Genomic DNA, 22,702 nt, shown 5'->3' with positions numbered 1-22,702 from the left:
TTTTTATCAGATGGCCAGCAAACAGTAGTGAGAAACCAGAGACTGATAACTGGGATGCCTGGGCAGCTCAGCCGTCTTTGACTGTTCCTAGTGCAGGGCAGCTGCGGCAGCGATCAGCCTTCACTCCTGCGGCCGTTACAGGGTCATCTCCCTCTCCTGTGTTGGGTCAGGTGAGCACCTATATTTGTTAAAAGTGTTCTAACTCAGCACGAATGTTTGGAAAGCAAAGTATGAACATTGACCATCCATTAAAATAGTCCCCTGAGATAGGTAAACTATTTCAGTTCAGAGTCAACATCCATTTGCAAAATGTGTAGCAGAATTTAACATGAGGCAGTTTCTGTTCTGCTATCCTGTGCTGGTTTTTTTAGACTTTAGTGGTCCAGTCTTAATGTTTTGGCAGGATGCCAGTTTGGGGTCACTTCCGTGGGGCTTTCCTGAATCATATGGTGGTAACCTTCATTCCAAAGTGGATTATGTAGTTAAGTGGAATAGCAACGTCAAAGCTTCACATGAGATGAATTCCGTCCATCTGTTAAAGCATTTGCTTTTCCTCAACTGAGCAACATACTGTTCTTGTAAGCTAATGCGTTCTGAAAAATGCTAAATACCTTCCAGAAAAAAAAAAAGGAATTTATGAAGAATAATTTGCAGCAAAGCATCATCTTCCATAAAGTTTCAGTCCTGCCAAAATAGCTTCATGAAGGTTTATTATATGTATGTCTTAATTGTAAAACTTAAACTTGTTAAGCAAAACCCCTGATAATCTGGCATTGTATTGCTTATGTGTTAACAGAGAGACATTTAGGAAGACTGTAAATGTTTCTGCTATTCCTTTGTAAGTTTAATTGACTTATTTTGCTTTATACAGTTGAGGGAGAGTCTTATGTGTTTTGGTGCTATAAGAATATCATTCCTTAAGCAGCTTTCTTTATGAAGGTGGTGCATGACTGACTTCTCTCTCTTTTTTCAAATTGCATTAGGGTGAAAAAGTGGAGGGGCTTCAAGCACAGGCTTTGTATCCTTGGAGAGCAAAAAAAGACAACCACCTGAATTTCAACAAAAATGATATCATCACAGTTTTGGAGCAGCAAGATATGTGGTGGTTTGGAGAGGTTCAAGGACAAAAGGGGTGGTTTCCTAAATCATATGTGAAGCTTATTTCAGGCCCCATTAGGAAGTCAACGAGGTATTTTATTTCCTTTTACTGTACTTTACTTCTATATTGTAATAGTTAAATATGAAGAGTTACACACTTAAATTGTAAAGTTTAGGATCTACTCTATAAAAATGCCTTTTTTTTATTACTCTCTTGTGGGGGGATTGACTTGCAATCCCTGTAATTTGTATGAGGAATAAGAAAAGTGACCTCAGTTCTACTTGGGACATGCATCACCAAAAAAAGACCTAATGCTTAATGAGCAGTTTTAATTTTATGTGATTTGCATCTAAAAAATGAGTGTATTGAATTTTATGAATAACAGCTATGTAAGTCGTAGCTTATCTTTCTGCAAAATGAAAAGGTCTACCTCAAATTTTAATCACTTGGAGAATGAAACAGTCAAAATCTGGTTCTGTGTAACATGAAGGTAACATTAACATTAGTAATACAAATGGGAATTATTTTAGGTTTGCTTTTTTTTTGTGATGTAGAAGAGGAAGTGCAGAAACTTTTGTATTTAAGATAGTTAACTAAATGTAGCCATGACTGGCCATTGTACTTAAAAGCTTTAATTTGCACATTTACTGTCACTTCTTTTAAAGTGCAGGGAGTTGTTTATGGATACATATGCACTGTTTTTCAAAATAACAATATTTTTTTCTGAACAGATTTAATTTCTTAAATAACCGTTATTTTCTTCTAAAGCATGGATTCTGGTTCCTCAGAAAGTCCCGCTAGTCTGAAAAGAGTAGCATCACCAGCAACAAAAGCAACTATGTCAGGTGAAGGTAAGCATTTAAAACTGAATGGCATTAATAGTATTTAACTATGTAAGTAAATAGAATAAGTATGCTTATTGCCAGAAACAAGCTTAGGATTAGATCTTAGTATTTTAAGATAGGCCCTGTTAAAATTGAAGTGCAAATCAATTTATCGCTTGAATGATTTAAAATTACTATCATAAGAATTTATATACATTGTGTATATAGAAGAAATAATTTCACATTCCATTAAAACATCTTCTGTAGTTTGTGCTGTTTCTTGTGTAAATATTTTGGTAACAATTCCTGAACTGGAATGGGTTTTTGCAGAGGCCCAAATAAGCACATCTGTACATGTACTTCATGATGTCAGGAGTTATTAATAAATATCTCAGTGACACCCAAAGTTCATTTCCAATGTTTCATAAAAGCTCTAGCTAAAGAAATTACAGTCAGTTATAGAATGTTGTGATCGTTATGGTCAAGGCTATCCCTCATTTTTAAAAGTGGAGCCTGGGGCACAGACAGGTAGTTGTTAGGCCTCTGAAGGATTTTAAAACACTTGTGTTCCTGACTGCTACCACCCTTCAGCTGGAGGTTCACCGATTGTATGGGTGCTCTTAATCCACTTCAGTGCAGCATAAGCTGGGTTAATTTAAATCCCAGTCAAAGTAAATCAATGAATCTAAATATAGGTTACAAATGATCATTTGTATACAATCTCCACAGCAGACCTTAAGTTTTTTAACTTAACATACAATTTTAAGTGAAAGAGTCTCTTCAGTTACTGATGTATTTAATTTGCCAACGACATGAGCACTACAGAAATTAAAAGGAGGGAATGGTAAAGACTTATGTAACAATGGAAGTGAGATAATCAGTTATTTCAAAATACAACTAGTCTTGCTCACTATATATTTGAGGAAAAGCAATTGTATGAATGCTAAGGGTTTTTTTGTGAAGTATGAGATATCTCAGGTTATATGGTTGTATTGTAAAGCAACACAACTTTTTAATAAAGCATTTCAAAAAAGCTCTATCTTTAAGAAATAATAAAGCATGGATTTAGCATCTTATGTTACATTTAAAGGATTAAAGAAAAATTCCATGTGTATAGCATGCATTATGGAATTTAATGTGTGCGTTTGTGTGTACATACATGCAAATAGGTGTTCTATGTTCTTCATCTGCAGTTGTCAGACAAACCGTGTCCTGGCTTTCATTAAGGGTAGTAATTGTGGTTTGGATGCTTACTAAACTTCCCTGAGCTAAGCTTTTTGGTCAGATTTGGTGTTTGAGCAAAGACAACAATTGCCAGATGCAGTAGAATACTTGAACATTTTTGTTATATATGCATGAACTTCTTCCTGAAATATTGTCAGCTGCTCTTAGGTCCAGAGTTGGTCCTAGAAGCAGAGGATATAATCTTCAGAAATCTGTTTTGTGCCCATATAAAGTGTGATAATGCTCAGTTAAATAAGAATGTATCAAGTTGTTTAGACAATGTTACTGAATTGTCTGAAATTCGTCTTTGTAATCAGTTACGTGAAACTTTTTTCTGTAGTTCTGTGATTGAATTATGCATTACATTTCTCAATATCAGTGTACTTTAGTGTTTTTGCACTTGAATACTAAGTAGTTGGCTGTGTTTTAACAAAACAGAACGCATTCAGGCTTTGTCTTAACATTTCCCAGCCATCTGTTGCGTAAGATGCAATGAGATGTGCGCCCTTCATGCAAAGCTTCAAGTAATGAAAGAATTCATTGTAAAGGAGAGCCAAACAGCATATGTAAAATAAAGACTGTATCTACAGATATTTGGATACTAAGACTTTCCATCACCAAGACTGAAAATTCTAGTCATCAGAACAAAACAGAAACCATTGGGAAACATGTTTTCAGAGTATTTTCTGATATAAATTAGTAACTTTAATTCTACTAGCAAATTATTTTACCCCCAGAATCCCCCAGAAGCAACATTTTGATGGGTTGTATTTAGTTCTGATAGATATAATTTTATGCATTAAATACTGAGTTTTCTATTAATAGCAATTAAAAAATTGTCTTATCTAACCCATGGATAGACATTGGTTAGGTTTTGCAAAAGATAATTGAGCAATTTTTCAAGTGTTCTCCCATGTTCTGTATTTATTTCCCTCTTACAGAGTATATCGCTATGTATACTTATGAGAGTTCTGAACAAGGAGACCTAACTTTTCAACAAGGTGATATGATTCTTGTGACAAAAAAAGACGGCGACTGGTGGACAGGAACACTGGGTGATAAATCAGGAGTTTTCCCATCTAATTATGTGAGACTCAAAGATTCTGAGGTAGAGACGTATTGAAATGTAAAATTGAACTGGGGGGGGGGGTATGTTTTATTTGCTGTTGTAGTGATCATTGCAAGTCAGTGGTTCATAAGGGAATAAAAAAAAAAAAGTTTTGCAATTCTACTGAATGTGAGATTAGAAGGGGAAAACAATAGTTGCATTTTACAACATAATGTCATGAGTAACTTAGTGGAACATATATTAAAATGAATCTTGCATATGTTAATAGTTAACTTAGCAGTTTTGTAGAGACAAATCAGAATAACTATGACTACTTTTTTCCCCAGGTAAGTTTTGAATGACTGACTTCTATCTTACCGCCATTATTTTAAACAAAGATATAGAGAGTAATATTTCAGTCTATTATCTTTTTTTCCCCATTATAATTTTCTTACAACTAGGGAGAACAGGTTTTGCAACAAAACAGCCGACTACTATATTTATTTGAAAGTTCTTGACTGAATAATAGAGGTTCTGTTTCATCTGATTTTTATCCTGGAATAATCTGTTATAACATGTCTGCATTACATTTTTTTTTCTTTTATTTTAGGCATTCTAGAGAAAGGTGTTTTCTCATTTACATTCCTCATCTGTTTGAGAGGTTAATTCAGCTACTAGTAGGAATTAGCTTACAGGCACAGTGGAATACAATACTAATCTTTTGATGAGAAGTTGTTCTTGGTTTTGTCTCTAACAGTAATAGGGGTTTTAAAATTAAATAAATAAGTAACAATTACTGGATTTTTTAGAAATCCGGGTGATAAGGCTTTCTCCAAAAAATCTTGAATTCTGTGTGTGACACAACTCGATGAAAGAGTGTGTCTACAATGCAGAGCTTGAGACAAAGAATAAAACCTGCAGTGAAGTACGAAAGCCTTTATATAATAATTTTCTGGACAGTAGAGAAATTTAAATAATATCATTTGAGACAGGATTTTAAAAAAATGTAATTGATATTTAGTATTGCAGTCTTTGGAAGAAATAGTTCTGTAATATTGCTTTCAGAAACATTTTAGAAACTTTTCTCATCTGTATCTTGCATCATGTAACCATTTTCCTACCACCACTAATTCAAAAACTTATCAGCTTTATATTGGAGAAGTCCTGTCCCAGTTTTGATTAGCTGTTCTGTTGTGAGGTACACTTTTCTGTGCACATTAAGAATATAGTTTCATAGAATAATAGAATCGTTTAGGTTGGAAAAGACCCTTCATATCATCAAGTCCAACCATAAACCTGACACTGCCACGTCCACCACTAAACCATGTCCCTAAGAACCTCATCTACACATCTGAAGTACCTCCAGCGATGGTGACTCCACCGCTTCCCTGAGCAGCTTGTTCTAGTGCCTGACAACCTTTTCCATGAAGAAATTTTTCCTCATATCCAATCTACACTGATCTATCCTGGCACAACTTGAGGCCATTTCCTCTCATCCTAACCCTTGTTACTTGGGAGAAGAGACCAACACCCTCCATGCTACAACCTCCTTTCAGGTAGTTGTGGAGAGCGATAAGGTCTCCCCTCAGCCTCCTTTTCTCCAGGCTGTTTGCCCCAGTTCCCTCAGCTGCTCCTCATCAGACTCGTGCTCCAGACCCCTCACCAGCTTCGTTGCCCTTCTCCGAACTCGCTTCGGCACTTCAATGTGTGTCTTGTAGTGAGGGGCCAAAACTGAACACAGAATTCAAGGTGGGGCCTCATCAGTGCTTAGTACAGGGGGACGATCACTTCTCTAGTCCTGCTGGCCACACTGTTCATGGTACAAAATGATCATATGTAACTCAAAGTGAGCACAAATATTTTCCTATCTGCCACACTTTTGCTACTCTGTCTTTCATCTACCGTGTTAATAAGCCATTTCAGGACACTAAGGAGAGCAGAAATCTAGTCTAGCAGAAGTAAATACATACTTCTAAGAAGCTACTCTAAATCAGCTCAGCAAGGGTTATAAAAATGGTAGTACCAGAATTGGTATGGGAGGAATATAGTGAAGGAGGCAAGGTTGCCTCAGCATGGGCTTAGATTAGCTTGGGCTGGTTTTGAACTGCATTCTTAGCTGGCTTTTGTGTTAAATGCTTCATTGTAGATCCAAAGCATACCTTATGCTTAGTATATTATTTTAGATATGTCTATGCTCATTCCTACCTTTCCGCTGTGTCAAATCTAGTGACTGTGGAGCAGCAGATATAGCTAGATCAGGTCCCAGACTAGAAGAGAAGTACTCAATAGTTTAATTGGTAGAAGCATTGTAGCTGTAGCTCTATAGAACCCATCACAGCTGGCTAGCTTGTCTTTTTGGCAATTAGAGTAAATTTTGTACAGTAGTAAGTTGTGGTGTTGGACAAGGCATAGGTTTACCCTGACAACAGAGCTCAAGAAATTCTAAACTGTATGTCCTCAAGTGCAGCAGTTTGATTCTGGGCTGAGTGGTACAATATTCCTTCGGTTGTGGCAGTGGAGGTGTTTGTAGGTTTGTATCAGGGAATTTACCTGGTTGAGAAAAAGTGTGCTCCTTTTTGCTGTCTTGGATGCGTAGTATAATTTGACCCTGCCAGTAATTCTTCACATAAATTTAAAAAATGGCTACTTGCCCTATGCAGGTATAGGAGCAAGTGTATGGATAATTGCCTAACCTGTGAAATATCTTGTGATCATGAAACTGTGCCCTAAGTATTTGTATATTATCTGTAGGTTCGTATTGTAGTTGATGAGAGGGAACTTGCCCTGTCAGCCTCCTAAAACCATGTGAGGCCTGTTTCACAGGCAGATAGTAATAGTTGCTCATTAGTTAATCTTACCTACATTATTGTTAATGTTAAGTTTCCTTTGAACTTTTGTGAAGGAACTGATTTTGTTTTCTCTTAAGATATTCTTAACAGAGTTTAGTCTCAAAACATGGAAATTTGTATATGGATGTACAGCGCTGCCTTTTGTGTGCCTTTAAGGACTGGATGGTTATCGTGCCTAATGAGATATAGGCACACATATTGGTAATTGTTCTTTGTAGGGAACTCAGAAATAGACATTTAAAACTGAAAACTACTTTTTTAATCAATATATAGGTCAAAAAAAGTGCTCCAACTGCCCTTTTTGCTCGTGAAAATCATATCTTCAGATAAAATCTTGATGAGAGAGGGAGAAAAGAGCACAGCTCGTGGAGATCTTGATATCCAGGATACTTATTTTCATAAAGTGATTCATAAAGCCCACAGGACATATTTCTTGTACCAAGTGGATAATTGCTGTTACACGTACAGTGTGTTGCTATTCAGCTTGTTCACAGAGCCAGTTTTTACAACGGATTTCACAATAGTGGCTGGCTGTTAACTTTCAAATGTGCCGCTGTGCTTGGACAGCTGGCTTATTGTGGAAAACATTACTAAAAGAGTGAATTAATTTAATGCGTTCTGCACTATTGACATAGGCCCAAAGAAAAAATAAGGCAGTGCTGATCTTTCAACAGCAGGCACAGAGTTTTAAGAAGTGGTTGAAAGCCTCAGAATATCAATGGTTTATGTATCAGAAGGAATTCTTTTGAATCTGTCCTTCTTTACCTAGTCCCAGTATACCCATTGATCTAGAGTTGCTAAATCAAACTATTTCCTATTCCTTAAAGTTTCAACTTATTAACAGGGTGAAAGTCTTTGTTCTTCAAATAAACAATGACACAGGTTCATGGTCCATTCTCAGAGTTTTCATTAGATTGAGGTAGATGGATACAGATCTGTAGCAGGTTTTTATTCTACTCTGGCTTTCTTGAGACTGGTGATAATTACCTCTGCATAAGGTATAGAGGTCATACAGTGGACTTGAAAACAAAAATTTAGATGCTTCTAGTTACGAAACCTTGCATAAATGTTCTGAAAATAACAACAGTCTGAATGTATTTAATCTGGATTCTAAGGATCTTACTGTACAACGCAATTGGCAAGTCTACCGCTGTGTCTTATTGAATTAACAAAGCAAGTTCTGCTCTCCTGTTTCAAGACACTTTATGACTTATCACAAAATGTCCTCAAACGCGGTTTGTGTGTAAGGTGTACAAAAGGGTTACAGAAAGGGGGCAAAGATTCAGTGTCACAACCTGTTTTATCTGTCACTATGCTCCTAATCTGGCAACATGAATGTTGACCAAGTGATATTTTGAAGGAATGTGTTCTCTGAAGGTCCAAACACTTGTTCTTTATAGAGAGGGGGGAGAGTGTTTCTGTTTCAGAAATGCTTTCCAAAGCAGAATTAATTCCTGATATTACCATATCAGTGTAAGTTGTCACCTTTGGTTCCACGCTTTTTAATCTTCCTTACTTCAGACCGTTCATGAACTTGAAGTCACTTTGTCTGGACCATCTTCTTCTTGTTCCCAGACCTGAGCTTAGTCTTTGTAGCTGATCTCAGCATGACGCTTTCCTGGTTCACTTTTTTTTGTTAATATAGGTCATAGTGGTTGTAGAGAAAGGTGCAGAACTGCAGAGAAAGAAAGGAACGTAGGGAAGAAAAGAAGATTTCCTGCCCTTGTAGATAATAACTATAATCAGTCTTTTACAACGACAAGAAAGTAGGACTGAGACAGCAGTATCCAAATATTTAGCTTAAAGCATTCACTTTCCACAGTCCTTCCCATAATTTTAAGCTGCAAAATGTAAAGGAGAAGCATGTTATACTAGGTGTGTGTAAGGTGCTGTAGTGACAAATTAAAAAACAAAACAAATTCTTCCCATCCCCATTCTTATGTTCTGATACCAGTTAGAGCTGGTGAGGTGGGCAATGCCAACTCTGCTGGGTTTTCTGCTGTTATTAGATGGGGTTGGCTTGACTAATACAGCGTTGTGAGGTGCTGCAGTTCAGTCTGAAAGATCAGGCTTCTTTAGTAGCTTTTCTGAAAGATGTTCAGAACGTTGATGTCTTAGAGCAGCTATGTAATCTTCAAGACGAATTAAAGATCTAGCTAATAATTATTTTATAGAAGCATTCAAAACCAATACACATTTTTTAAATGACCCTTTTCTCTCAGTTATTTAACTATTTTTTTAGTTACTCCTTATCTTAGTTTCTGCCAGAATCTGCAGGTTTTCAAAGCATCAGGTTAAATGGAGAATACTGAGAATGAAACATAGAGGAATTAGGATTCTGTGGAAACCTTCAGGTCATTTGATGTAGGCTTCAGGTTTGTAAGGAGGATCCTAAAGGAGAAGTTGAGGGGACTTGAGAGGAAGTGGTGTGACCCTTGCTTGAAGGCAAGAGGCTATTTATGGTCATTTAACGTTTCTGACCAAAGTACAGTTTAGGTTTGTTACGTTGCTCTTATCCATATCAAATCTTTTTATTGCAGAAGACAAGACTAGCAACATACTGGAAGCAACTAAGTAATTATTTAGTGGACAGGGGGAAGCTGTCCTAGACAGGGATGGTGAATTAAAGGGTTGGAAGGTGACTGAGGAAGTGGGGCATGTAAGAGGCAGAGTTGAGACCACACACTGTTTTGAATATATATTAGTAGACTTGTGAGTGCATTAAAATAAATAAAGATAACTCTTCCCAAATTACCAATGGTCTCAAGGGAAAATAGGGTTTTTTTCCCCCCTAAGAAGACAACTTTGAATTTGTAAATTATGATGGCTTTTTATGTTAAATTTCATCTTTCAGTATCGCTGTTTTCCTGTACGTAACTGAACTAATTTCACTGCTTGCTGGATTTCCTGTGTCTGTTCAAAGGCTTTTCTTGCAAATCTCTTGGCCTGGATGATGATGATGATGTTCATCCCTTATCTCACCCCATCTAGGTTCAGAGGAAATAGCTACAGATAGATATTGCCTTGCTAACCGGTATCCTATGCTCTCACTTGGACACAAAAATGGTGGTGGGACTTTTAATACTGCAACACACACCAGCTACAAAGTTCAGATGACTCATCTGCAGTGACTACACTCATTATGCTAATGTGTCATATGAGAAATTTTAGAACCTTAATATGGACAGTATTGAAATAATTATGTCCACTTAGTTTTTAGGCATATTTGCAATCCAACTTTTTGTAGAGTTGAAAACTACTACTGTTGTTTTAACTTGACAGAATTCACATTCTGTAGATGTGCAGATTTACAATTCAAAAGTTATGTAATTTGGAATTACATTGGTATTTGCTGTCTGTGAAAGGAAGAAAAGTTCAGGAAAGAAGTCTACACATGCATATAGCTAGTCATCCACTTCCATACACTGCTGGGTATTTATTCCTATATATTAATTGTTATCTAAAATATTAAGGGTTTCTGCAAGAAAATAATCTGTCTGTGAAAGTTTTTTCCTTGCACCCTTTTCAGTGTGTTAAGCTGAAGCATAGTAAATAATTTTCATATATTGGAGAAATAAATATTAATGCTAAACTTCATCTTTCTGTTTCAAGGCTCCTGGAGCAGCTGGAAAAACAGGAAGCTTAGGGAAGAAACCTGGTGAGTCATATATTATGGCAGTACCTTATATCGGCTCTTAAGTACTTAAGTTCAGTGGCAGCAACATCTCAATGAAAATAAATTGGTCATTTTGTAGTAATTTGATGAAAACTGTTGTCTATAATAAAACAATGCATAATATGTCAATCATTCTATCTAGCATGTATCAATCACTAAATAGCATGGAGCTAGAAAATAAAAATATGCTTGCTCAAAAATGTATTGAAACTTCATGATAGCTTGCTGAACAGAACAATGAAAGCCTACAAAAAGCCCAAGTTTGCCATTGCATCTGAAAAGGAAAGTGCACATTCTTACCCTGTGGTTTTACAGCATTTTGCCCAGAATGCTGCACAGTATGGTGTACATGGACTCTGTGAGCTCCTGTGCCTGCTTCTCATTTTCAAGAGCACATACCTTGTATCCATCTGATGTATTAGTAGATTATGGCATGTCAAGCCTGGCCATGGTGCAGATTACTTTTTGCCTAGAGAGAAGTCCCCTGGCTCTTGAGGTGGAGGGGGTTGTATTTCCAAACAGCCATTTTATTTTCAAAGTTCATTAGAAAAGTGTATTTTCTGCTACTATCAGGCATTTGTGAACTTTGCAGAAGACACCTCTATTTTCCTTCAGTGTATTTATTTGTTTTTGTGACAAAGAGATGACTTTGCATTGAGCTGAACCAGACTGAATAGGGGATGCTCCATGCTTCTATTCTGTCCCTTTCTCTGAGGCTTGTTCAGTACACAGTGAGGTGGTTCAGGGATGTGATTTACCAAATCTTGCCTTATTTCTCTACACATACATATGCGTGTGCATATTTTGTTTTGTGGGGAGGTTTTGCTTTGTCTCCCTGAACTGCTTCACTGTGTGTGTAAAAGAAGAGGGAGAGAGTAGATTGCAGCACCCTCAATTTCATTTGTCTTGTTTTACTTTGACGCACAAGTAATGGGCTCCTCTTGTCAAATCTTACTGATCCATATATGGAGAGAAAGGCTTAGAAGTAAACTACTCCTGCCTTTTCTAACTTTCATTTGCATGATTAAAAACAGTTGTGTTAATAGATACAAAGTTTGAGAGAGGCAGACAAGAATAGAGATCTGGAAGTGATAGCTGGTAGGAATAGTGTGAAGATACTGGTAGGTCTGGCTGCTTTTTCCATGCGTGGGACAACAGTGGATGGCGAGACTTCAGCCTGCAGTACCAGCCTTATAATCACCCCTCTCCTGTATTTGAACTTTCAGTGGACACTGGGGGGATGTTGACAAAAGGTGTGTTCAGAATCTTCGGGAGTTTAAGAACAGTTTGGGAACAATCCTGCCTGGTTTTCAGCAAGGAGATTCATCGATGTTTGTTCTATAAATCTGCTGCAAGTGCTCAGCCAATATAAGTGAAGTGCTAATGAATAAGGTGAAATATTCCTGTTTATTCTCAAAGCAGCAGCATGAGTTGGTAACTGTGTGTTGAAGGGCAAAGGAAAAGAAACTGCTCTCTACAAATTTAAGCAGCTATATGATGACAATTATATCTGTGAGAAGGCATTTATTTCTTTTGCTAAATCTACCTGTTTTAGTAGAGGCCACATTTTTTGGCCTGGACTGTAATTGAATTGGATCTCTTCTCAGTAATTCAATACTTAAATCAAAATTTAAAAGTTTTTCCTGGAAGGAAAGCTGTTACTGTTTTTCTAACATTTTTGCTGAGTTGTTTTCTGTAACTTTTTGCTTCTCTGTGACATGCAAGAGCTGAATTTTAAACATGTAATTTGTATCATAACTTATTTAACACACAGTCCACAGTAAAAATTCTTTAAACTGCTGGTTGGTAAAAGAGGATAGCTGATGCTCGGAGCCTTGTAAATCACCTTTTTGTAGAGAAAAATGAGAAATTTCTTGTTCTGAGATGCAAAGTGTAAGATTTTGGCACTCTTGGAATAGTTTACTTAATATTGTAATTACCATGGTAGTGAGAGAGGTTTATGCCTGATTTAAAAAAAAAAAAAAAAAAAAAATCTACAAACTCACACTGTTAATTTGTTTGCTTGTGTCCATTTTGCCTCCGGAGGAGCTCTAGGATGGAGGAATTAATGTAATTCTGTGGAAAAACCTGCAAATGCAGAGAGCTTGCAGACTTTCTAGCAGTATAACTGTGTTTCCTGACAAATATTTTCATTGCTTTGCCTTTGTATGGAACAGCCTGTGCTGCTGCTGACTTTTGTCTTCATGAACCTTGCTGCTCTCCTGTTGTCACTTAGCGTATTTTACTTAGAAATTCTGTCTTCTGCTTTCACACTTCTTGTGCTGCGTTCCAGATCCAGGTTTAAAGCATCTCTCTAACGCTCAGTTACTGGCTTTTTTATCACCTGTTTGATTCTACCCTTTCCTGCCTGTGCACCTCTGTGTGCCTCTTGTCTTCCCTCTCTGAGTTACCAAGAGAGAGGTTCTGCTGTCATTAATCCTGCGTGTGTCATCATTTGCAGTGACTTCAGATTGCTTGGCATCTCACTGCTTCTTCATCATCCTTATGTTGTTCATTTACATCTTGAATGTTTCTCTGACCATTTTTAATTTTCCTAATCATCCTTTTCTTCTAAATTTTAAGTAAACCATCTGATGGTTTTCCTGGCAGTCTTCACATCACTTTGTTGTTTCTTCCCTGCAACAAAACCTCCCTCTGTTTCAAGGGAGTTGGCTTTGTGGTTTCCTCTGCCTACCACTGCCTTTGCAATGATTGCTCCCTTTCTCTTCCTTACCAGCAGATCCCCCCTCCTTTCCCAGCCCGTGGGTGATGTGTTGTCACTGAGCGCCTTTGCTGTTTCTCTTGGCCAGAGGAACCATAGAATCGTAGAATAGTTTGGGTTGGAAGAGACTTTCAAAGCTCATCTAGTCCAGCCCCCCTGCCATGAGGGACATTTTTAACTAGATCAGGTTGCTCAGAGCCCCATCCAGCCTGGCCTGGAATGTCTCCAGGGATGGGGCATCTACCACCTCTCTGGGCAACCTGTGCCACCCTCATTGTAAAATATTTCTTCCTCATGTTTGGCCTGAATCTCCCCTCCTTTAATTTAAAACCGTTACCCCTTGTCCTGTCATAACACACCCTTCTAAAAAGTCTGTCTCCATCTTTCTTATAGGCCCTTTTTAAGAACTGAAAGGCCACGATAAGGTCTCCCTGGAGCCTTCTCTTCTCCAGGCTGAACAACCCCAGCTCTCTCAGTCTGTTCTCATAGGAGAGGTGTTCTAGTCCTCTGATCATCTTGGTGGTCTCCTCTGGCCCCTCTCCAACAGGTCCGTGTCTTCCCTGTGCTGAGGGCTCCAGAGCTGGACACAGGACTCCAGGTGGGGTCTCACCAGAGTGGAGCAGAGGGGCAGAATCACCTCCCTTGACCTGTTGGCCACGCTCCTTCTGATGCAGCCCAAGATACAGTTGGCCTCTGGGCTATAAGCGCACGTTGCCAACTTATGTCCAATCTTTCATGCATCAGTACCCCCAAGTCCTTCTCCTCAGGGCTGCTCTCAATCCATTCATCCCCCAGCCTGTATTGAAACTGGGTGTTGCCCCAGCCCAGGTGCAGGACCTTGCACTTGGCATTGTTGAACCTCATGAGATTTGCATGGGCCTGCTTCTTGAGCTTGCCCATGTCCCTCTGGATGGCATCCCGTCCCTCAGGCATGTCAGCTGCACCACTCAGTTCGGTGTCATCGGTGAACTCGCTGAGGGTGCACTCAATCCCACTGTCTATGTCATTGATGAGATATTAAACAGTACTGACTACTGGTCCCAGTACAGGCCCCTGAGGGACGACGTTTGGTGCTTGTTGACAGAGCGGGGCAAGTAGAGCCGTGCCCAGCACTGGGTTACTCACTCAGTACAGCTGCCCCTGAGAAAGCTGGAGACCATTTATGTGTACTTGCTCCCTTCAGCCTCCCTCAGTCCCTTTTGCTGTTGCTGTGTTGGCTGCTAGTTTACCCCACACTCCCTGTTGCGTTGCTTTCTGATGCTTTGTCAAGGAACAAACTGGTGGCAGGACTGACCTTTTTCTGCTTAGTCTTCCAGTGCCAAGTTTTTAGGATAGACTAGTTTGAAAATAATGAGTGAAAATAACTGATACACGTAACTTTTTAATCAAGATTTTCAAGTGAAAGTTGAAATCTCAAGCAGTATATCGATCTGTGATCAGGTAATTGCTGAGATGTTAAATTAAGCTGGCTGTCTTTGCCCTGAAGCTGTTGAGACACATTTCTGTGACCTCATGCTAGTGGCTCTGCTGTGGGCTTTTTCTAGGATGCTCTTAGACCACAACCATAACTAGTCAAAGTCAGTGCCCACATCAGCTCTTTGATGGTCCCAAATTTTATTTGATGCATTGCCAAATAAAAACTTCATTTGTCTTAAACACAGGATCAGAATTTACTATTCCAGGAAAGATTTTTTTCATTAAAAAAAAAAAAAAAAATTCCCTATCCCTCTTCAAAAAACAATCCCTAGATCATTCTGTGTAAGAAGAATACTTAAGTGATGAATGACTGTGTACTGGTATACTAAAGTAGAGTTTTCAGCAGTAACAGCACTACTTTTTTGCTGCTTTGGATGTCTGAGACCCTTTGCAACTAAATGAAAACTAAAAAAAAAAAAAAATTGCCCCTAGATTCCCCCGAACTCTTGACTAAGAAGAGACTATGTAAATGTAGCAGCCGAAAAAGCTTAGCTTACCAAAAGGTAAAAAATTCCCAAATCTACAGTCTTTTGTTTACAAAAAGTTCCCAATAATAATAGTATTAAATATATTCTCCATCACTCTAAATGTGATTTAATGACATGTTAAACCTGACTTAAAAGCTATAAGGAGGACATCAAAATACCCATGCAGCTTATAAGCTCCTGTCAGTTCAAATTGGTTCAAAAATGCGTTAACCCTGCCAGACTTTAGGGTGACTGTAAAATTGAGTAAAGTGCATTGTCTGCTTTGGCTTATTTAATGGAGAGAGCTCACAGTTACTCTACATCAGATTCATGCCTGGTGGGTGATTGAATAAGGCACTGGTTTTGTATTAATGTTCATGTAATTAAGATTTCAAAAGAAATCCTATTTATTATGTTTCTAAAACTTTTTTTTTTTTGGTCTAGTCTAGTGGTGAAAATTTTTCTGCAGGCTTTCATTACTTTGCGCTTCTATTACTGTAATGACTTCATTATATTGTCAGCGACATGTATCTCTTTAGGGAGCTTAGTCTAAACTGAGGCTACAAAAATGTATTTTTTGGAAAATAGTATTAACGACACTTTGTTTTAAGAGCTGTATAGCTCTAATGATGGTCATTATTCTTCTTCTATATTCCAAATATTTTTATATACTAGCCTTAGACCTGCTGCACCTCTGTTTTATTCCTGTAGCACTGGGAACTTCTGATTTGTTTTATAATCAGCATGTTTTCATGAAAATACATAAATAGATAAAAATTTTATAAAAAGAAATTCAAAATGGTTATGCTATGGCAATGATAATAGCAGAGACTATGTTGTATAGAATGTGTTCAGGTGTTTCCAAATTAACCTCTTCTTTTTTCCCCCCCCTTCAACAGAAATTGCCCAAGTTATTGCCTCTTACACAGCAACGGGTCCAGAACAGCTTACTCTTGCTCCTGGTCAGTTGATTCTTATCAGAAAGAAGAATCCAGGTGGCTGGTGGGAAGGAGAGCTCCAAGTTAGTTATTGTTTTTTTTTTTAAATAAAACGTCACGTTTTAAAAAGTAATTTTTTAATAGTTCAAAATTATTAATGCATCAATAATAAATAATTTTGAAAATGTTCTGCAGTTAAGCATTTACGAATGAAATGCCTTTACAAAAATACACATATATTCCAGTTGTCTGAAACTGAAATAACTTTGGAGAACAGCAGGAAGAAGCCGTTTTGCCTCATTGTAAGTAAGGGACGTCTGTCTCACAGATCAGACTCAGCCTGCTGTCCACTTCATTGTACCTTCTCCTGGAGAAGCCCTTCACGTACAAGAAAGGAGTGTATTTCAGGGTGTATTGTTTTGGCTGCTTTTGAATCCTCCCAGCCTTGTGTCCAGTAGTCATCCTCATGTGAGCAACAAAGCAGTTGGTGGGTGGTGAGAAGGGCAGCCCTGCAACAGGAGCACACAGGGCTGCTGAGTTGATCAGCAGCATCTGCTCCTATGTCCCGTTCCAACAGTGACTGTGTGTATCACGCACATGTAGATCATCTGATACAGGTGCGCATTGTCACAGTGGAAGAAATACTGGAGTGTACAGTCCTGAATATCTTCCTAAGAAGCTTTCTGAACTGCTTCAGCCAAAGGTTTGGCTATCCATTTTGTTGAAAGAAGTATTTTACAGCGGTGTTTTTGTAAGGCGGTGGCTGCTTTTTTCAGGTTGCTTAATGAATGTGAGTGTAGAATACCAGTCTGATGGCCCCACCTCTGCAATAGCTGAATTTAATGTAGAAAAGTGAAAAGACTGGTGTCTGTTGCAGGCATTGAATAGGAGAGAGCTTTAATGTTGTTTTGGAAGATGATAGATAATAAAATATTTCAACAGTTTTTAAGAGTAGAACTTGACAATTCAGAAGTTTTGATTCTCAGTGAGTTTCAGTGGCAAAGCTTTTTTCTGTCTGCTTTTTTTTTGTTTTTTCTAGTCATGCTCTCTACCATTGAATGAGGGTTGGGTTTTTGGTTTTGTTTTTTTTTTTTTAAACAGGGAACATTACATGAAGAATGTAATTGATTTGGTTTTGCTATGCAGGTGTTTGAACTAACTCACATGTTTTTCCCACATTACTACCTAGCCTTTTTGCCTTTCCTGGTGATGACTTTTCATGTCTTTTGTTGAGAAATCATCTTCCAGGATTGCTTTGGTTTTTCACTCTCACTAACCTTTATGTTGTTGTTAACTTGTAGCTTTAAAGAGTCTCACATTAAATGTATTTCAGAATAGAAAATGAGCTTCACTGGGCAAGAGCTGTCACTATTACCACTTAGCAGCTAATGTGAGGTTTTTTAAAAATTAATTTTTGGTTGTGTAAATACTCATTGTAGCTTTGAATATCTTATTATCTTGTGTATGGTTTTACAAGTCGTTTTTTTCTTTATTAGCAGTCCCCTACTTATTCTTTTAGTTCTTCTGTTAATACTAGTTCTTGTACCTTTGTTGTGGGAGCTCAAAGGCTAATGCAGCAGTATGGTGAAATGGATTGAGGAATTGATTAAAAATAAAAGCAGCAATGCCCAAACCTACCCCTTCCCCACCCCACCACCCTCAAAAAAAAAAAAAAACAAACAAAAACCCAAAAAAAACCCCAACCAAATCAACCAAAACAAAAAAACGAAACCACACAAACAAACAAACAGAAAAAGAAAATGAAGTAGTGAAATTATGACAAGATTTGGGAGAAGGTCACTAACATTAACTTTTCTTTATACATTTAATTTCAAAGTGGTAGATTTTTTAAAGTATATGTACAGTTCAGTTTCAACCTTAAGTCAATTTTGATTATACTTGTCTTACGGATCTGAGCGAAGACAGATCTGTTAAGCGTTACACATTTATGTTTAATGCAGTCTTCCAAAATATCTTAAAATGAATGATCTAGATACACTTTAGATCAAATTCTTTAATTTTCAGCAAAGAAAAAGAGAGAGAGGAAGAAAGAGTAGTTAAAGAATAGTATATATCTTAGATGTCATTTTTTTCACTAAATGAATGTTTATTTTGTGTTTAAAAGCAAAATTCTACATACCCAAAGTGCCAACCTTATTCTAGCAACACAAAAAGAGAATAAGTAATTCTTAGAATAGATTTAATACATGTAGAAGCTTAGATTTGATTCAAAGTTTTAGAATAACTTTTCTTAGAGTACAGATTTTTCTTCTGCTTCTATTTGCAATGATCAATGCAGTTGGCAAAATAACGGGATGCAATTTCTGTCGAATTCCTGCCCTGCTTGGGTGACAGAAGCTTTGTCACACTGGATGGGACCTGCATTTCCAAAATCCTGTCTCTGACTGTGACTAATTGCAGCTGCGTTACAAACCACAGGGCTCACAGGTGTACAGTGACCACCTGCTCTCCCAGCACATCTGCATGGGCCGCACACACACTGAGACATGTGTGCACCACCTTTTCATACTATGTTCTCCGGTTAGATAAGCATGAGAACATCTAGTATATTTTCCAAAACTTTAACATCTGTTAATTAGGATCATTTGGACGGTATCTATGCACATGGATTTGTAGTTGCCAAAGCTTAATTTTTGATTGGAATCTGGCTTTGGCATTTTGTATTCGAATCCAAACTTTGCCAGTTTTTCTTCTTGCCATAATATTTTGCTGTTCTTCTAGCACTTGGTTAATGTGACATATGTTTATACTGTTTGAGCAGGAGAGACTATAAAAAAAATTTAGATTCTGTTCCTTTAAAAGAAAAGATGTCATTTGAACTCTTAATCTCTACTTAAACTATCACAATCTAGGTACCTGTTTAAATGTAATTCTTTGCATAATGAAAATGCATTTAAATGCTTCCACTCAATGCAATAGCTAGCTTAATATTCTAGAATTAGGTTTTAAATAGAATCAGGAGAAATCTTTCAGAAAGATCAAGGTTGTAGTATTAATGATAAAGCACACAAAGTAGGAACAATATTATGTGAAAAATCACTCAAACTAGTAGTAGAATAACTACTGTTTAGATATATTAAGCTATTGTGAAAGTTCCCTTCACGTAACAGAATTATCATAATAATAACCTATTGCCAGAAAAAGGCTTTTTCCTTATGAAATACATTTTTCTTATTCTAAAATAGTGTGAGTGCAAGTAGTTAAAATATTCACAGATTTACCTTGTCCTAGTATCTATGGATGTGCTTAATGCTCTTAAAATAATTGTTTCTTTTACTAGGCACGAGGGAAAAAGCGGCAGATAGGATGGTTTCCTGCTAATTATGTAAAACTTTTGAGCCCTGGTACCAGTAAAACTACACCAACCGACCTACCTAAATCCACAGCATTACCTTCAGGTAAGTGATGTAGATGCATTAACGAAGTTGCTTTTGTAATGCGTGTCATTTACAATAGGACAATGGACATTCAGTAGAACATTTAGTATCTGTTATACTAGTCACTTTTGTTAAACTCTTAGTTTGCAGCGGGGGAAGGGGGGGGATGGAGCTTAAGAAGAAAAAGCATACAATTGGTCTATACATTTATGTTGGTTGTCCCTCAGGTATGAACTGTTGAATGTTAAAAAGCCATCTGTGACATTACACCTTGCAGAGTAAAACATTTAAATCAGCAGTCATATTTGTTTGCACTAACTGCAGTAAAGGAGTTTGTAAAGCTTGAGGCACCTCTCACTCAGACAACCTTTTATTTTTCCTAAGGTGAAGTGTGAGAAAACCACTCAAGTGAAGAGGTAGCATTTTCTCCTGAATAGCTACTTATTTTAAGGTTTATGAAAGAATACAAGAGTAACAGACCAATATATTTTTAAAGCTATTTGTTACAGCTCCACCACAGGCAATATCAAACAGTTCTGTCAAGGCATAAAGCCAGACAGAATACTGAGAACAAAAAGTTCGTTCCTTGCGACTGTTTCAGTCTTAAACCATTTGGGGCTTGTGAGTTGATGTAGTACTAATTAGAGGGGATTCTTGTCAATCAAAAACACGTAGAATGGATGTATTTTATTCCATAAGCCACACGAAGACTTGATATGGTTGTCTATCATCTGTTTACATTTAGTTGGGGGTGACAGGGAACAAAAACTTGATGCTTCCCTTGGCCATTTTTTTGACTGTCTATCATGAAAATGAAATAAATGTTTCGAAATGAAAAAATGTCAATGAGCATAGTTTTCTCCTTTAAATATGTATGAAGCATTATCATGCAGTTTATGGAACTATAATAAAATACTGAGGTATTAGTTTCATGTGTCATAAATATAATAAAAGTACCGAATCAGAGAACACAAATGTTAAAAAATCGTGCTAACTGGCTCCTTTGGTAGTCATAAAGATGCAGAAAATCAGACTTCTATAAAGACTCATGAGTTTGGATCCTGCAGTTAAAACAGTATCTCAGCATTGAGACACACTTTTACAAGGTGATATGATGGGATTTTTTTTTTTAATTATTTCAGATTTGACAGTCTGAGACTTTTTGCACATGCTAATAAAACTGTTACAGCATAAACTTTTGAGCACTTTTTTCATTGTCTAGAGAACATAAAAATCTTAACAGCATTCATTTTTATCAAATTCGACTTTGTTGTAGACCTTTCATTTTGGAGGGTGAGAAGAAGAGTCTTGTCTTTCCATTATGACAGATGGCCTCACTAACCACGTGTTTAACCTAAGAGATTAAGGCTTGAGAAGCCTCTTCATGGCAGAAGTATGTTAGTGGGGGGCTTACTATATCAAAAAACATGGAAAGCCTGAAGAAAACCATCTACAAGAGTTGAGTAAATGCCTAGGGTGGTACATTACAAAGGTTCTGAGAGTGAGCCATTACTGTTAGGGTTTTGAAGGTAGAGGATCCATCAGAAACCGGGATCATCAGCACCTCTGTTTCTTTTGTCATTTTGTTTTGATGCATATGCTCTTCATCTGCTATACTGTAATGCAAACTGCATGACTTCAACAACTTTTAAGTTCTGTTGCATGGACACTTTTGCTTTATACTTTGAGGTTTTCTTAATTTCTGACTGCTTTGTGTGTGTTCCCTTCTAAACTTGTGTCACGAATGTGTCCTTACTGGTGTTGAGAAATGAAAACAACTATTGCTGCTACTTGGAGCTAATCAGGCATAAGGAACTTCACAATACAGGAATAATGGGAAACATGTTTCAACCGTTCCGCTTGTTTAAAGAAAGATGACGTTATAGATTGTACTGATCATGGGTGTTGCATGAAATGCTGTATTCCCTCTGCTGTTGCAGTAAGACCAGTGTATATCGATAGACAATCTTTCTAAAAGGAAACAAATAGCTGAAAAGCACTGGAGCTCAGGGAAGGTAGGGTATAGCTTGCTATTGTAGTTAACAATGGCTTTTGGAAATTAAAATAAGTTAATGACTTTCTTGCTGGGACTATTTTATAAGAGCTGCTTATATAGGACTAAGGTGTATTCTAAGCTTTGTGGCCAACTGTAAATAAGATAAAGATGAGGTCATTGGTTTGGATTCAGTTGAAGAGTCCTGTTTCTTCCAGAAATCTTTTAAATTACCTCCCCAAGTTTAAGATGACTCTTGAGATCCAATAGGACTACTTAGATATTCTGATGATACTACTGGACAGCACCAAATTCCGTAAAAGTCTTTGAAGTAGAAGAGAAAGATCAAAATGAAAAATTCTTGAAAGAAATTAGAATGGGTTACAAATGTGTTAATGTACCTATTCAGGTATGGTCTAGTTTCAACTTTTTATCATTCTTAATGTTAGTAATAACCTGTAAAAAGAATGCTGCAAAACAGATTCACGGGTCTTTGAAGTGAAATGTGAAGCATCAGTGGTGTTCACACATTTGAACTTCTGTTTTAGGTAGTTTTGTGCTAACATGAATACACCATAATACACATCCCTTTAGAAATACTGGTTTATGTCCGGTATGCCAAGGAAAAATACTCTTTGGTTAGATAATGTGTTAGGTGTGACAAATGACAGCGAATGCCCCTTTTTAGAATTCCTTTTCTGTTTTTTTTTTTTTTTCCACCCTTTTTCAAGTAACAAAGCTAAATATTGAGATGTATGCAGAGTGCTGTTAAATGTGGAGTTTGATTATGATCTTTATGAACAGGCACAATGTATTAACTAAAAGGAGTTGAATAATTTCTGAAATACAAAAAAAACCAAAATAGGAGCTATTTGACAAATTTAAATAAGTTGCTGGCTGAGTACAAGCATGAAAATAAATTTTACGATTAATATAATGGAGAGAACCTGACAGCAAGGCTAATTAGGTAGAAGTCTTGTGTCTAAAG

General features: G+C 37.3%; 1 protein-coding gene across 4 annotated transcripts in view; it reads left to right on the top strand.

The window, feature by feature from the left end:
- ITSN1 (intersectin 1) overlaps positions 1–22,702 on the top strand; it is a 123,385-nt gene that overhangs the window by 87,736 nt on the left and 12,947 nt on the right. For 3 of the 4 annotated variants that reach the window (XM_082068435.1, XM_082068437.1, XM_082068436.1), the window contains 7 exons: positions 11–170; positions 984–1,189; positions 1,868–1,950; positions 4,089–4,255; positions 10,657–10,702; positions 16,285–16,406; positions 19,625–19,742. In XM_082068435.1, the coding sequence (XP_081924561.1) occupies positions 11–170; positions 984–1,189; positions 1,868–1,950; positions 4,089–4,255; positions 10,657–10,702; positions 16,285–16,406; positions 19,625–19,742 (902 nt within the window). Of the gene's footprint in view, positions 1–10; positions 171–983; positions 1,190–1,867; positions 1,951–4,088; positions 4,256–10,656; positions 10,703–11,946; positions 12,681–16,284; positions 16,407–19,624; positions 19,743–22,702 lie in introns of those variants that run through there. The other variant, XM_082068438.1, reaches the window with a different exon arrangement.

Source organism: Streptopelia decaocto, assembly GCF_964273445.1.
Source record: "Streptopelia decaocto genome assembly, chromosome: 1".
NCBI classification, from domain to species: domain Eukaryota; kingdom Metazoa; phylum Chordata; class Aves; order Columbiformes; family Columbidae; genus Streptopelia; species Streptopelia decaocto.
The sequence above is the reverse complement of the archived record's forward strand: the minus strand, read 5'-3'. Positions and strand labels throughout refer to the sequence as shown.